The sequence below is a fragment of the Chrysochloris asiatica genome, unplaced genomic scaffold, assembly GCF_000296735.1.
Source record: "Chrysochloris asiatica unplaced genomic scaffold, ChrAsi1.0 scaffold00588, whole genome shotgun sequence".
In the NCBI taxonomy this organism is placed as follows: Eukaryota; Metazoa; Chordata; class Mammalia; order Afrosoricida; family Chrysochloridae; genus Chrysochloris; species Chrysochloris asiatica.
In genome coordinates this window covers 81,839-98,525 of record NW_006409106.1, presented here as the reverse complement: position 1 = coordinate 98,525, position 16,687 = coordinate 81,839, and the positions used below count along the sequence as shown (strand labels likewise).

General features: G+C 37.5%; 1 protein-coding gene across 1 annotated transcript in view; it reads left to right on the top strand.

Annotated features, from left to right (window-relative positions):
* Positions 1-16,687, top strand: part of SEC31A (SEC31 homolog A (S. cerevisiae)) — a 129,957-nt gene that overhangs the window by 78,546 nt on the left and 34,724 nt on the right. Inside the window, exons 19-22 of the mRNA XM_006877753.1 lie at positions 939-1,112; positions 3,924-4,097; positions 8,950-9,073; positions 11,108-11,471. Of these exons, the coding sequence (XP_006877815.1) occupies positions 939-1,112; positions 3,924-4,097; positions 8,950-9,073; positions 11,108-11,471 (836 nt within the window). The remainder of the gene's footprint in view (positions 1-938; positions 1,113-3,923; positions 4,098-8,949; positions 9,074-11,107; positions 11,472-16,687) is intronic.

The window sequence follows — 16,687 nt, the reverse complement described above, 5'->3', positions numbered from 1 at the left end:
TGAAAGAATACAACCCTGTCTCACACCTTTCCCAATTTTAAAACATTCAGTGTTCCCATGTTCTGTTTGAACAACTGCTTCTTGGTCTAGGTACAGATTCCTCAGAAGTACAATTAAGTGTTCTGGAATACTCATACTTCTCAATGTTGTCCATAGCTTGTTGTGATCCACACAATCGAAAGCCTTTGCATAGTCAATAAAGCACAGGTAAACATCCTTCTGGTATTGTGTGTGTATGTACACACACCCTATTTTGTTGATGTGTATTTTGTTATTATTTCTACCATATCACTATTGTAAATACTGCTACAGTGAACTTTGATATAGAAGTATGACTTTAAATCCCTGCTTTCAGTTCTTCTGGGTTTATACCTAGTAGTGGAATTTGTGGATTTTATGTTTAACTTACTGAGAAACCGCCGAACTATTTGCCATAGTGTCTGTACCATTTTACACTTGTGATGCTGTGGGTAAATGCGTGGGATTGCAAAGTTGGTTTGAGCAGCAGGGTTGGTGGTTTGAGCAGCAGGGTCGGCGGTTCAAGCTTACCAGCTGCTCTTCGGGAACCCTATACAGGGTCACTATAGGTCAGGACTGACTCAACAGCACTTAACAACAACAATAACAAGCAGCAGTCCACTAGGGTTCCAGTTTCTCCACATCATTGCCAGTGCTTGTCATTTTTCTTTTTTTTGAAGTTTGGATAATAGCCTCCCTAATGGGGTGACATAGTATCTCATTGTGATTTTGATTTGTGTTTCACTAATTACTGGTATGGCACTATAGGATAAGCACAAGAATGCTAACTGTACAGTTGGTAGTTCATGCCTACTACGACAGCAACAACAATGACTGACAAGTAACTTTTTCCTTTATCTTTTCCTGCTTTTTCCTCTCTTAAATACAAGGTCTCAGTATCTGTTGTTTTTTTCATTTAGGATCTGATAGAGAAAGTTGTCGTCCTACGAAAAGCTGTACAACTCTCTCAAACCATGGACACTAATGCAGTAGGGGTTCTTTTGGCTGAGAAGATGAGTCAATATGCCAATTTACTAGCAGCCCAAGGCAGTATTGCGGCAGCCCTGGCTTTTCTTCCTGAAAACACCAACCAGGTAATTAAAATGGACAATTTTTCTTCTTTTAATGTATGTGTGAAGTGAGTCCAAGAAATAGAACTTGGTATTAGACATAAACATATTAGTAAATAGACTATTTTGAATGAGTTCAATTCTATCAGCTATGTTATTAATAATGCCTCAGTGATCATTTTAGGTGTACTCAGAGAGATAGGATGCTTTTGTAACATGTTTACTAAGCATAATATTTGAGAAAAATAAATTAGGAAAAGACACAGCTTTTTGTTTCTTAAGTCAAATGCTGTTTCTGGGTATAAGGCTCTTGGTTTATGTTGGAAAGCTATAAATGTGTAATTATTTAATCAAATAAATGGGTTGTGTTGTATGGTATGGATTTAAAAAATCCTATATACCCTTTCTGTCTGATATTATCTGTGGGCAAGTATATTTTTGAAGTATTCAGGGCAGAGGGAATTACATTTCATTCTTAATTACAAAAAATGACAACAAACCACTCCTCCCACAGCACTCTTTACATCGCTGGGTTCAAGAATTCATTGTAGTGGCTACACAGAACTCAGACACCATACTCAATGATTGTTGGGTTTACTAGGGACTTTAACAGGGTACAGTTCAGAGTCAGACATGTTCAGGGCACAGTTCCTTCCAGTCAGGACAGCTTCTCCTCAGCTGTCCCCATAGGCAGGCCTCTCTCTGTCCTGGCAATGTTGCAAAGCTCTTTTAGGGATGCTAATAAATGCCTACACATACACCATTCCACCATAAGCTCCTGAAGGCACTCAGCTCTAGCTTCCCCAATTAAATGCTTAGAGCAGCCCACTCTGCAACCAAGTCTCCTGCTCAAAGTCACTTAGCTTTCCTTGCTTTGTGGGCACTTAACAACAACAATATGCATGTGAAAGTTGTTCAACGAATAAGGAAGACTAGAATAATCAGTATCTTTTAATTATGGTGTTAGCAAAGAATATTTAAAGTACCACGGACTGCCAGAAGAACAAATAAATGTCCCTTAGATGCAAGGATAGCGAGATTTCATCTCATGTACTTTGAGCATGTTACCAAGAAGGGCCAGTCACGGAGAAGGATGTCATTCTTGATTAAAGTGCAAGGTCAGTGAAAAAAAGGAAGACCCTCAATGAGATGGATTGACACAGTAAGAGTGGGCCTTGTTTCATTCTGTTGTACAGAGGAGTTGGTGATGAGTTAGAACCGATTTGACAGCACCAAACAAGTGGCGCTGGTAGCGTAGTGGTTACGGATCGGGCTGTGAACCTCAGGGTCAGCAGTTCAAAACTACCAGCTGTTCTGTGGGAGAAAGATGAGGCTTTTTCTGCTCCAGCCTCGGAAATCCTGTACAGGGTTGCTATGAGTTGGAACCAACTCCACGGCGTATAACAACAAGTGGTGCTGTGGGTTAATGTGCCAGACTGCAAAGCCGTTTGAACTGCAAGGCCAGTGGTTCAAGCTAACCAGCTGCTTCTAGGAAACCCTATACAGGGTCGCTATGGGTCGGAATCAACTTGATGGCACTTAACAACAACATCAACAACTTTAATTCTGTCTAAACTTGGAATAAAAATACTTAAATCTGCCCTCCAGGACTATGGTAGTATGGTTTTGTTTACACTTAACTGGTGAATTCAGCAGTATCTTTAACTGTTACTGAGAATGTTAGTTAGGATAGAAATACAGTCTTTTTATTTATGGTGAGATTAACATGTTGGTTTAATAAGACTTTTTCCTTAATAAGGTTTCATTATTATATTGAGATATTACTCTTTTTCTTAAGGCCTTCTGTCCTTTATTTTCAATACCATTTATAATGACTTACACTTTTCTGTTCATTATTCTTCATGCTTATATTTGGACGTTTAAAGATTATATCATTCTAGCATATAATTCTCCCCATTAAAGGTTGTAAAGTATGAAGTTTAAATGACCATTTAAATGTTTTTTATTGAAATTTTAAGTAAGTATTCATTCATTTTATAATAGTAATGATAAACTAATTGCATGTTATGTAAATAAATTTTTTATAGGGGGGGGGAAACAAATCTAAGTTTTCCAAAACAAGAAGTAATTTGTGAGAAGGGATAAGTATTCTTTTATACTTTTTCCCAATCTGTAATTTCTTTAATGTTTCACTTAGTAGAGGACAGTTGGATTTGCATGTCCACTTCTACATTCAGTCTGCTAGGATGTGCTGTCTCTTTGATTCTTTTTTTTTTTTTTTAGAGACCCTTTAAATGTTTAATGAATTTATAGGAATGAGAAAAATAAAGATATATTAAACCCAGTTCTTATTGAAGTATTTTCTCATATTGCTCTTGTTGCTTGGTGATGCTTAGAGCATATATGGTCAATTCATACTTACTGTAGATCTGTTTAAGTTAACTGAGTTTTATATCTTACTCTAAAGTCCTTTCAAACAAACGTCTCTTACAATTCTATCTCTATCTTAGAGATTTTCATTGTTTTTTTTCCTAAAAAGCAAGTTATGTTTTTGTTTTTGAATTACGTTTGGATTTTGTGAACATTATTCAAACCATATAAAAATAACAGAAGACATTGATCTTGTATGCTAACCGTGCAATAGGTATCGTTCAAATTTCTACCTCAGTTAAATTAGAAATTACTCAGTGTTATGGAGTAATTTTGAGATCATTCTTGCATATCTGTAACCATGAATGTTGAATCCTTGAGTGAGTGTATGAATGAAATGGGGTCTTTTAATTGATTTCTTGATTTTTCTTTTGAGAAATCCTCCATACTGTCATATAGTTAGGTGAATGATAACAGGTTGTTTTCTTCTGTTGCTCTTTAAAGGCAAACATTGTGCAGCTTCGTGACAGACTTTGTAGAGCACAAGGAGAGCCTGCAGCAAGACACGAAACATCCAAAAATCCTTATGAGAGGCAACAGCTGCTCAAGGGCAGGTCTGGGCAAACTGCTGGCCATACACAGATGCCAAGAGTTCCAGCTCAACAATATTATCCTCATGTGAGTAATCTATCTGGTCCAGATGAAATGGGAACATTTATGAAATTCTGTTCAGTGACTTTGAGGATAGTGCAGGACTGAGCAAAGTTTTTTTCTGTTGTATTTAGAGTCACTATGAGTTGGAATCTATGCAAATAGCAGTCAGTAACAACCAAGAACATTCAGAGAGATAGTTTCAGTTTGGGAGGTAAAAGACCTTCTCTGATGTGGTAAAAGTGAGACACCCTTTAAAAAAAAAAAAAAGCTAGACATCCTGTTTTAGTAGGTATACTTCCTAGATTCTAGATCTACCTTTCTAAGTCATCCTTTTAATCTGATCAAGAAAATTATATTTTAGATACAAATTAATTTTAACTCTCTAGGGAGCTTTTGGGGGAGATCTGGTAGCGTAGTGGTTATGAGTTGGGCTGCTAACCTTGTGGTTAGCAGTTCAAAACTACCAGCGATTCCGTGGAAGAAAGATGAGGCTTTCTGCTCCCGTAAAGATTTACAGCCTTGGAAACCCTGTGCAGGGTCACTACGAGTTGGGACTGACTCCACGGCACACCACCACCATCAGGGAGATTTTGCCTTAATTTTTCCGTCAGTTTTCCCTTGTACATATATTCTTGAAACATCTACCATTTGTTTCAGTTAACAAGCAGTTGCATAAACTAGCAGAAACAATTTTATGCATGATTTAGTTAATTTTATAAAATATTTTTAGAAAATACTTTTTTGTGTATTTTTTTTCTACATCATTAATATAATTATGATGTCATCTGTGTTAGCTCAATAAAGAGTTTCTAGAGTGCAGATCTTTCCTTCAGATGTTAGCGTAAAGCAGTGACCCAAGGTTTATAAATATAAGTAGAACGTCACAGAGAATGTGAAAAGAAGCACGTCATAAGAAACCAGAGGCTAGAGATGCTTATTGTACCATTGCCAATCAGTTATTTTCTCTTGTGTTTTACGTTTATTAGTATCTATGAAATCTTGCTTAAATTTCTTCAAGGAAAATCGGAGGACTTTACTCTGAGTTGCTAGTATCTATAATCATGATTTTTAGAAAACAGTTTTGCAAATTATATATAAAAGTATCATATATTCACGTTACATAATTGAGAAAATACAGATAACTAGAAGAAAAGCAAAGTTATTACCCAGAAATATTGGTTCACATTTGTCATGTGTTCTTTCACTTTTTGTAAATATAAGGGTGCTTTAAAAAGTTCCTGGAAAAATGGAATTCAAAGATAATGGAATTTTCCATGAACTTTTTAGAAGCCCCTGTATAGGGTTTCTGAGTAGTGGCTGGTGGGTTTGAACCACCAACCTTCCAGTTAGCAGTCCAGTGCTTTTTCTATAGCACCACACCAGGACTCCATATATACATATACATACAAATGTGTATATGTTGTTGTTGTAAAGTGCTGTCGAGTTGGTTCTTACTCATAGTGACTCTTTATAGGATTTCCAGGGAGTGGCTGGTGAATTTAAACTGCTGACCTTGTGATTCAAGCTGACCTTGTGTTTCAGTGCATTATCCTGCAGTGACATACCAGGATTCCAAGAATACACTAACTACCTGAAAAAATTCATTTTATCAAATTACATAATTATGACAGTAATTTGTATGAATTTTTAACTTACTTGGTAAGACATAATGTAAAATACAAAGTTTTTGTTATTATGTAAGTCATATGTAATAAAATATTTTATATTTTTCCCTTAACTCTAATGTTTCTGTATTCTTAGTTGACATTGCTATCTTGAAATTTTAACACCAGAATCCAAATGACTAAAATGCTTCTTTTTAGCCTATCAGAATAGATTTTTTTAAATCTGCTGAATTTTACCAGGGTAATTAAAACTACATTGCAAGCTCTTATAATACTAACCTCATGCTGAAGAGACAGAGCAGAACTGCCCAAGGTTGTCATCTCTATGGAAATGGAGGGACTGCCACATACATCTTTATTCTGTAGAGTGGCTGATGTATATAGACACACATACAAACTAAAACACCCTCAAAACATTTTGTGTCATTGAAAAATTTTTTTTATCTTTATGGATTCAAGACTGAAAATTTAAAGCCCTTTTTAACAATCAAATTTAGGACAAAAAAAATTTTTTTTTGTACCAGCCTCTGTTGATGAAAATAGTGCAGTTTGTTTTAGTGTGCTAAAATTACCACTGGTTTGTTGTTGTTGGTAAGTGCCGTTGAGTCAGTTCTGACCCATAATGACCCATCAAGTCAGTTCTGACTCATAGTGATGATATATGGTTTCTGAGGAGCAGCTGGTGAGTTTGAACTGCCAACCTTGCTTTTCAAACTGACCTTGTGGTCTGGTGCTTATCTTAGAATTCCACAGTTTAGTGTCATAAAATAGGATCTCTTATTGTATTTCGTTATTTCATTTAGAAACCTTGATATTTCAGACCAGTAGATAACCCTCTATGAAAAATGTATTTTCTTGCAAGTGACAAGTGATCCTGATGGATAGCATAGGTAATTTGCCTATTTTAAAAGTAGAACAGATTGCTTGATAGAATTGATGAGATCTTCTTATAATTGGTTATATTAAAAGTAAATTTAAAATGAAAAGCTAAAAAAAAAAAATATGAAACATGTTCTTTTGTTTGTTGTAGTTTTTACTGGTAAGTTAATCATGATGTTAATTGGAATATAGCAGCTACCTAGCATAGTCTCTTAATTTGATTTTTTTTGTTTATTTGACAAATATTTATTGAAAACCAATTGTGAGCTCCTGGCATTGCTCTAGCTGAGGGTACATTGGAGAGCAAAGTACACTAACTCTCTCCTTCTCCCATGGAGTTTACACTAGACTTAACAAGTCTATGCTGTAACAAGTGGGGCACATAATATTTTTGGCAGGAAACTTTAAAAATAGAGCAGTCAAGACACAGAGCATTAATTTCTGTGTTGTAAGTCTGCTAATGGCCATGTTGGGATTAGAACTCACAAACACCTTGTGTTAGACCACACTATCTTTCAGGGTACTGAAGTAAGGCATTCTCTGTACTTCTACAAGAAGAGAATATTTACTGTATGTACTTGTGTTTTATCTTTCTTTCTGGAAAAAGGTAGAAATATGAAGATTTTTGTTATACTTTGACTTACCAAACTCATATTAAAAAAAGATTAAAATCATAAGTAGATGTTCTTGATTAGTGCTTGAATAAATGTTGAATAAATTAGGACAGTGGCTTGTAGTTTAAAACTATGTCTGTAGACAAGGGTGGTGGGGTGAAAGTGAAAGGCCAGTGTTTCCACCCTCACTTCAACCAGCACAGCTTTATATTGATCAGTTTTAGAAGAGTTTATGCAAGGATTTACTTGAAAAAAGTCTTTTTTTATGAAACTTGAAAATGACTGGACTCCAGATTAAGCCACATTGTGTGGTGTAGAAAACACTTGTATAGAAGTCACAGGACCTGCAGTCAGTCCATCTAGCTGGATGGACCTCTACCAGCCCCTTTGCTTCTGCGGTGCTGGTTTTCTCAGTGGTATAGAGTGGGGGTTAGACTGTGTGATGCTCTCTGTCCTTTCAACATAACTATTCTCTGATTGTGCACTGTTTACGTCTTATATGAGACTAGTATGATTTCTGTTGCTCTAATGAAATCCAGAAAAAGGAGCTTATAACAATATGCTTACAAATCTAATGATAGTATGAATATTATTAACGCTTTTAAAATCTCTTTTTCACTCAACTATCTTTTTTCTGCAGTGTCTTCTTTCCTTCCTACTTACAGGATCCAGCTTTCCCCCTTATTCTTAACACTTGGATAGCATTGTTCTTTGTGCTTTAAGTTTTCATATTGATTTTTACGCCTTCCCTTTTGTTGAAAATGTATGTTTTTGTTTGAAAATTTCAGCTGCTCTGGATGCAATCATTTGACCAATGTGTGCTTGCTTTCTTGTTGCTCTTATTTTTTATTTCACAACTGGCAACTAATACCTTTTAGTTTTTTGTTTTCTTTCTTTGGACGTTTTCATTTTTTTTATTTTTCTGTGATTGGTATTTCTTTGTTCAATTCAGGTTAGAATTGCCCCTACTGTCACTACTTGGAGTAACAAAACTCCTACTGCCCTTCCCAGCCATCCATCTGCAGCCTCTCCCTCTGACACACAGGTATATCCTTCATTATTCTCTTTGAGCAGAATTCTGCTCCCTTAGATCTATGTAGGTATATATTCCTTAACCTTTCCCCGGCCCCGTTCCTCAAGCTCCCTTTCTCCAAGTCTGTCTTCCTGCTTATTGCATTTTAATGCTTTTAGGATGCAAGAAGCAGTTCTTAGCTCAATTAATTGATTTCCTTACCCCTCTCTCCTTCTTTTGCAGTTCTAAGTTGACTTGAGCTAGAAAAGCACAAACCAAGGTTCTAACAAGAGTTTAAATATCTGATTTCACTGAAGGTGTTTGATTTGTGTTTTGAGCCTTGCTGAAATTGAAGAGAAGCCAATGGTTTCCTTTATGGCATTTATACTTCTATTTCCAGAGTGTGGCGTAGTGGCTGGGATTTATTAGTGATGGGAGACCCTGGTGACTAATGAATATCATTATCATTGGCACTTAGTCTTACGAGGATGTTAGCATTTACTGCCATACATAATAACCACTACCATTGTGGTTATTGTGGTTAGAACTTGTCTAATCTGTAAATCACTCACAGTGTGTTGCTTAATAAATGTGGTGCTCTGAAAATGTGTAGAATGCAATAAACTGAAATTTTGGGGTTTTTTGTTTTGTTTAAATATAAGAATTCCATTTAGGAAATTGTAAGTCCATCTGGTAAAGTTCCTGGTTCCAAATATAAATCTTCTTACCATATTTTCATTCCCTAGGGAGAAAACCCTCCACCTCCAGGTTTTGTAATGCATGGAAATGTCCGTCCAAATGCTGCCGCTCAGCTGCCCGTATCTCCAGGTTCTATGCACACCCAGGTACCACCTTATCCACAGCCACAGCGTAAGTAGCGTGACTCTGAAGTCCTTTCAAAGCTGCATGTCCTATGTAATGTAGTAAGCATTTACTTTGGCTATCCAAATCCATGGTCAAATCAGATTGGACAAGTAAATAAAGAACCATTCTGTATAAAATTCTTATATAGTGAAATATGGTTTCCCAAAGAGGTGGCCTGATCAACATGCTCATAAGCAGTATACTAAATCAGTCTGTTCAGAACCACCGGTTCTTGTTATTGGGTCATTTCTAAGACCTGTTAAAGAGAGTCAAATATCCCATGATTTTAATATAAGGATCCCGGGTGGAGCAGTGGGTTAAGTATTGGGCTACTAATTGTAAGTTGGAATTTGAACCCTACCAGCTGCTCCATGGGAGAAAGATGAGATTGTCTGCTTCTGTAAAAATTTAGTCTTGAAAACCTTGGGGAGTAGTTAGAGTCCGTCCTATAGGCTCTTTATGATTGGAAAGTGCATCAGTTGCAGTGGGTTTGGCTTTTGCTTTTGTTTTTATTCTTTATCTTCTGGTATGGCACCGTAGGATCAACGCTAGACTGTGAACCACAATGTTGACCATTCAAACCCACCAGCTGCCCCTTGGGAACCCTATATTGGGTCACTGTGAATTGGAACTGGCTCAATGGCACTTAACAATAGGACAGATGACACAAACCAGTTTTCATAAAATGATCCCAGGGAGTTTTTTTTTTTCATATTTGCACTTGGAAAGTAATAAAGGATCGCTATTGAAAATTTAAATAGGAGATAAAAGTCCTCAGAGGGGAACATGTTATGCCTAAATAGCTATTACAAAAATCAGAGTCCACAACCTAGTAAGGGCTAATCCAAACTAACATGTATGTTACAGTGGCTGTTGTTACTTAACATGGATACAAATTCATTGCCACTTTTCATGAACTTAATGTGCAAGTATGATCTTCAGAGTACTGATAGGAATTAAGTACAGTTTTTCTAAATTCACTGTAGAGGTTCATATCTGCCTGCTTCCACAGAATGTGATGGTGGTCAGATGTACCTAACTTGGGTTCAGATGGTTATGTGCTCAGCTACTAACCAAAAGTTTGTCCATTCTAACCCACCTAACAGTGCCCTTGGAAGAAAGGCCTGGTGATCTACAGTACTTCTGAAAGATCACAGCCATTGCAAACCCTGTGGAGCACACGGGCTGCCATGAGTCAGAATTGATTTGACAGCAACTGATTTAAAAAAAATCTAGGTTTGGGACTTTGCATTAAAATATTAGTTGCTGTCTGATTGCATACTAACCAACTACATTGGTGGTGGTGGTGTGCTGCGGAGTCGGTTCCAACTCATAGCAACCCTCCGTAGGGTTTCCTAGACTGTAAATCTTTATGGGAGCAGAAAGCCCATCTTTTTTCCTTATAATGGCTGGTAGTTTCGAACTGATGACCTTGAGGTTAGCAGCCCAACTCATAACCACTATGCTACCAGAGCTCCGTAGGATTTCTAATATGTAGTATTTGTTTCATCAGGAATCATAGAAAGTTGCCTCTTGGTCTAGAACTGTGTTCAAACTCAGAATCAGCTGGTGGCCCTATTGGATATCAGAGAAGATACTTGATTTATAATAGTGTTCACCTTGTAGTTCTTAGGGAAGGGAGGTTTTGAGCTGCAACCAAACCAAACCTTCCTGCAAAGGGAATGTTTTGGATGTGTAATGCCAGCATAGTTCCATCTGTTGGCTAGTAGATGTCACTAGTTTTTTGACAGGAGCAAATATGTTTCAAAGGATTAGTCTCACCTTTCTTGGGTCTTATGAGTCAAAGATTTTCATAAATTTGAGGATGATAGTTTTCAAATATTGGACTTAATGGCTTTAAGTATATTTAGGGCATCTGAACCATCCAAAACGTAAGTGTTAGGTTTTGCTTGTAACTTACTGTTGTAAGAAGAATGATAAAACATAATTTTCATAGAATAAGGTAACTTTGTGTTTTTGCTGTTATGCTAGAATAAACTTGTAACTAATTAAAATTTCTGTTTCTTCTCCTTGGTGTAGCTTATCAACCAGCCCAGCAGTATTCCTTTGGAACGGGGGGTTCAGCAATGTATCGACCTCAGCAACCTGTCGCTCCTCCTGCTTCAAACACTTACTCTAACACCCCTTACATATCTTCTGCTTCTTCCTATTCTGGGCAGTCTCAGCTATATGCAGCACAGCACCAGATCTCTCAACCTACCTCCAGCCCTGCTGCTGCTTTCCCTCCTCCCCCTTCCTCTGGAGCATCCTTCCAGCATGGCGGTCCAGGAGCTCCACCATCCTCTTCAGCTTATGCACTGCCTCCTGAAACAACAGGTACACTGCCTGATGCCAGTGAGCTGCCTGCGTCCCAAAGAACAGGTCTGCGCTTGAAAGGGATTGGGTGGGGCTTCCCTCCTTTATATTTCTGAGACTGGATTGGGTAGGGTGGGGGAAGAGGGGAACGATTGCTTAACTGTAAACTAGATAACACTAGAGGTGTTGGTTGGGTTTTTCTAAAAGTGTAGTCCTCCCATAAAGAATTTTAGTTGTTAATGAGGAAAACTGTAGAGAGTCATTGCATGTAAAATAAGGGGTGGTAAGAAATGAATTGGCAGTTAGCGGAAGTTGAGACCAGGTTTAATTGGCACCAATTTCTTTAATAGAGAAAAGTTATGCTCGATGTCCTGAGAAGTCTTCCATGTATAAAACTATTTGAGTCTTAAACTCACTCATGGAAATTAAGCAGCCCAGGGTCTTAATCAGGTTGTGTGAATTTTTAATTACTTTCCATTGTAAGGGCAAGGAGAGATCTCAGAAAAAAAAAAAATGAGAGAACACAACCCTGACAGAGAGACAGTAAGACCAGCAAGACAGGTGAAAGTCAGTATATAATAGTGCAGTGATTTTCCATTAAAGTGATCCTGTTCTCTAGGGCATTCTGGAAATTTCTAGGCCCTGTTAGCTTCTTGAGTAACTTACTTAACTTCTGTAAGCCTCGGTTTCTATCTCAGAAGCTCATAGGAGCCCTGATGTAGTGCTGTGGGATAATGCACTGGATCAAAAGGTCTGTTTGAACTGCAAGGTTGGTGGTTCAAATTCACCAGCTGCTCCTTGGTTAAGTGATAGCCTACTATTTATTCCTGAGAGTCTTGCATCTATTTTCATTTTTTTATGTGCTAAGGAGTAGCATTAAGTACTGAAAAATTAAGTAGGCTCTATTAAATTAGATGGAGTCCTGGTGTATGGCCGTAGGATAAGCACTAGACCACAAGGTCAGTTTGAACCCCAAGATCGGCAGTTCAGACTCTCCAGCTGCTCCTTGGAAACCTGTATAGGGTCACTATGAGTCATAACTGACTTGATGGCACTTAACAACAACAATTAAATTAAATGGGCACGATGGCACTGTAGGATTAGTACTGGACTTCGAACCTCAGGATCAGTGGTTGTATCTACCAGCTGCTCCGTGGGAAAGATATGAGGCTTTTAACTCACGTAAAGATTTACAGCCTTAGAAACCCTATTTAAGGTTGCTGTGAGTCAGAACTGACTTGATGGTACTTGATAGCAAAATTAAATATGCTATGTTAGAGAAGTGCTAATTTCTGATAATACAAACTAAAAAGATATAGATAATGAGATGCTTTTTAATGTTAGTACTTGTAAAGTTAGTTGTTCCCAGAATTATATCACCTCTCCTCTTTGGTATATAATAGTAAAGTCCAGTGTACCAAAAGCCTATACATACACATATTATATGCATCATCCTTTACTGCATGAATAAAATTTCATTAATATACTATAGATGGAGTTCTAAAGATTATCTTTTTAAACCTGAATGAGTTAAAACAGTATCCATTCTGAATAGTTGGGTAATAGAGTTCTTTAATGAAAGAGGAAGCATGGGGTTCAAGTATACCCCAATGAAAACTGGTACAGAGAGTAAGAAAAGGAATTAACTTCTAATGTATAGGGATATGTTAGATATGTTAGACTAGCACTCGCTGTATATTAATTTGAGTCTCACAACCCTGACAAATAGGAAATTTTTTTTTTAAACTTTACAGTTGAGGAAGCCAAGACTCAGGCATTACGTTAATACTCTTGAGATGTAGTCTGTGAGTTTGAGATGTAAACCTTGGTTTTTTAGTGTTCAAAGTCCATCTTCATTCTGTACCAGGTAGTCTAGCTCTAATGTAATGTTAGAAATAGCTATCTTTGGTGAAATCACAAAAATCGCTTAACAACACTGTTCTGGGGATTATTGCTTTATCCTCTAAGTTAAATATTTGCATGCTTATTTTTACTTCTTAAGTAAAAACTATTAGAAACTGCATGCAGTTGGCTATGAGATAAAATCTTTGCTTATATACAAGATAACAGAATGTTTTAACTGGAATGAAAACTAGCAACTAACATGAAGAAGTTTTTCAGTACTTGGCATCCAAAAGCGTAGCTGCTTTGTTACCTCTTGCATGTTAACAGTTATATCTTAATTAACAGTTGCAACTTTACTGTGTTTTATTAGATTTAGGAAAATTTTATGTTATTTAAACAGTTGTGTATGAAAAATTTACCTCAGTTTTAATGTATTTTGATACTTTAGGTAATTGATTCTATATAGGACTTAGGATAAGCATTGAATTGCTAACCCATTCAAACCCACCACCTGCTCCTTGGAAAAGCTATACTGGGTCACTATGAGTCAGAACTGATTTGATGGCACTTAACATGAATAGCATTAGTAAACTACAGAATTTTACGCTCAGGTTTCAGAGAAATTAATGATGTAATCAAGAGAACATTCATTCAATAAATTCTTAATGAGTTCAGTCTGTAATCAGAATTTTTCCAGACTGAGTTAATGGGAGGGTGGAGGCAGAAAAAGGCAGTACGTTTCTAGTGACCAGCTCCTATTATAAGTTGGAACATGACATTTGTAACTGGACTTAATTTTGAAGTTTCAAGTGCCAGGGTAGGAAGTTTACACTTCATATAATAAGAAGAAAGATTTCAGTGAAGGATTTTGAACCTGCTGAATGGTGTGGTCAGAGTCGTGCCTGAGGAAAATTAATGTGGAGGTGGTCCTGCAAACAGACTATGTTAGGATTGGAAGCAGTGAAAACAGGCCCTCTCCCAGTTCTCAGTATAAGGCAGTGACAGCCTGACTTTGAATAGTGTCATGTTGCTTTGGTGGTGGCAGCACAGGAGAGCAGGCTGTTTCCCCTGCTTACTGTCCAACTATCTAGGATAACTGGGATGCTCTGAGTCAAATGTTTCTTCTTTGGCTCCTGGTTTAATGTGTGCTTGCTGATAAGGGAGAGCACTTTCAAATATGCAGATCCCAGCTTTACTCAGAATTTCTTTTCTGATAAACTAATAACACTGTCATGAAGCTGTCTGCATAAATATTATTGGCTTTGTTAAACAATGAACATTTACATTTAAGTATGCAGTCTCTGCTTCTTCACATAGAGTCTAGAAGGGGTATAGTACTGTAAACTATGAAGTGATGTTCTGAAAATACATTTTTAAAATTTTCATAAACATTTCAAATTATAATGCCTGGTCTTGATGTTTACGATAAAGAAAAAGGCCCCCCTGCTGCTTTTTGTTGTTGTTGTTAATTCCATTTTATCATGTGTCATTGGAAACTGACTTACAGAGTTCCTGTCTGTAAATTTTTACTCTGTAAATTTGTGACTTCCTTTGTTGAAATATGACAGACTGTAGGGGGAAGGAATGGTATATGGTTGGTAGGGATGCTGTAATCTCACCATCTCCAATTATCCTGTAGCCAGCAGTCTTCATAGCATCGACACTAACATTTTTGTCTTTAAGTCCACGGAAAAAAGTCTCAGCCAGTGCTTTGTGCTCCTGTAAGAGTACCAAAGAAAATTCCAGTGTGACTGGACTTGGAGAGTTGTATAGTTCCACTCTTGGATGAGAGGCCAGCCTTTCCCTCTTCCTTCCATAAAGAGCCTTTGGAGCAATAAGCTCGACACTAAGGTAGATTGGTTCTACAATGACATGCTTTATTCACATTTTAAAATTCATTTCCCCTGAATTGTATTCCTTTTCACTATTGTTGTTGTTGTTAGGTACCATCAAGCCTACACTTGTGATCTTATGCACAACAGAACAAAATACTACGCAGTCTTCTTCCAGCATCACCATCATTGCTAAGCTTGAGCCCATTGCTGCTGACGCTGTGCTAATCTATCTCATTAGGGATCTTTCCTTCCTTTTTTCCTCTGATCCTCCACTCTACCAAACATGATATCCTTCTCCAGGGTCTGGTGCTTCCTGATATTATGTCCAAAGTATGAGAAACAAAGTCTGGTCATCCTAGCTTCCAAGGAGCACTCTGGCTGTACTTCTTCCAACACAGCTCTGTTTATTCCTTTGGTAGTCCGTGGAACTTTCAGTATTCTCCTCTAACACCATAACTCAAATGCATCAGTTCTTCTGTGGTCTCCTTTATTCACTGTCCAGTTTTCACATGCATGAGGTGACTGAAAATACTATGGCTTGGGCCGGGCACACCTTAGTCGTCAAACTGACTTCTTGCTCTTGAACACTTTAAAGAGGTGTAGTGCAGCAGATTTACCTAACGTAATACGTCATTTGATTTCTTAACTACTGCTTCCGTGGGTGTTGATGGTTGATCTGAGCAAAATGAAGTTTTTGACAACTTCAGTCTTTTCTCCATTTATATGATTGCTTTTAATTGATCCAGTGATGAGGATTTTTGTTTTCTTTACATTGAGATGCAACCCATACTGAAGGCTGTGCTCTTTGATCTTCATGAGTAAGTATTTTAAGTCTTCTTCACTTTCGGGAAGCAAGGTTGTATCATCTGCATATCGCAGGTTGTTAATGAGTCTTCCTCCTATCCTGATGCTGTGGTTTCCCTCATAATAATCCAGCTTTTTGGAATTTTTGTTCAGCATATAGACTGACTAAGTACGGTGAAAGAACACAACGCTGGCATGCACCTTTCCCAATTTTAAACCATTCAGTATTCCCTTGCGCTGTTCAAACAACTGCCTCTTGGTCTATCTACCAGTTCCTCTTGAGCACGAGTAAGTAGTTCCAGAATAATCATTCTGTGCAATGTTGTCCATAGTTTGTCGTGATTCACACAAGTGAAAGCTTTTGCATAGTCAATAAAGCACAGATAAACATCTTATTGGCATTCTCTGCTTTCAGTCAAGATCCATCTGTTGTCAGCATTGACATCCCTTGTTCCATATCCTCTTCTGAGTACAGCTTGAACCTCTGGAAGTTCTCTGTCAGTGTCTGGTTGTAGCCATTTTTGTATTATCTTTAGCAAGCTTTTAATTGGATGTGATATTAGTGATATTGTCCCATAATTTTTGCATTGTTAGGTCACCTCTCTTTGGAATGGGCACAAATACTGGTCTCTTCTAGTCAGTTGGCCAAGTAGTTGTCTTCCAAATTTCTTGGCAAAGATGAGTGTCCCCAGTGCTGCATCAGTTTGTTGAAATAATATGTATTCTGTCAATTCCCAGAGTCTTGTTCTTTGCTAGTGCTTTCAGTACACCTTGGACTTATTCCTTCAGTATGGTTGTTGTTGTTACGTGCCATCGAGTC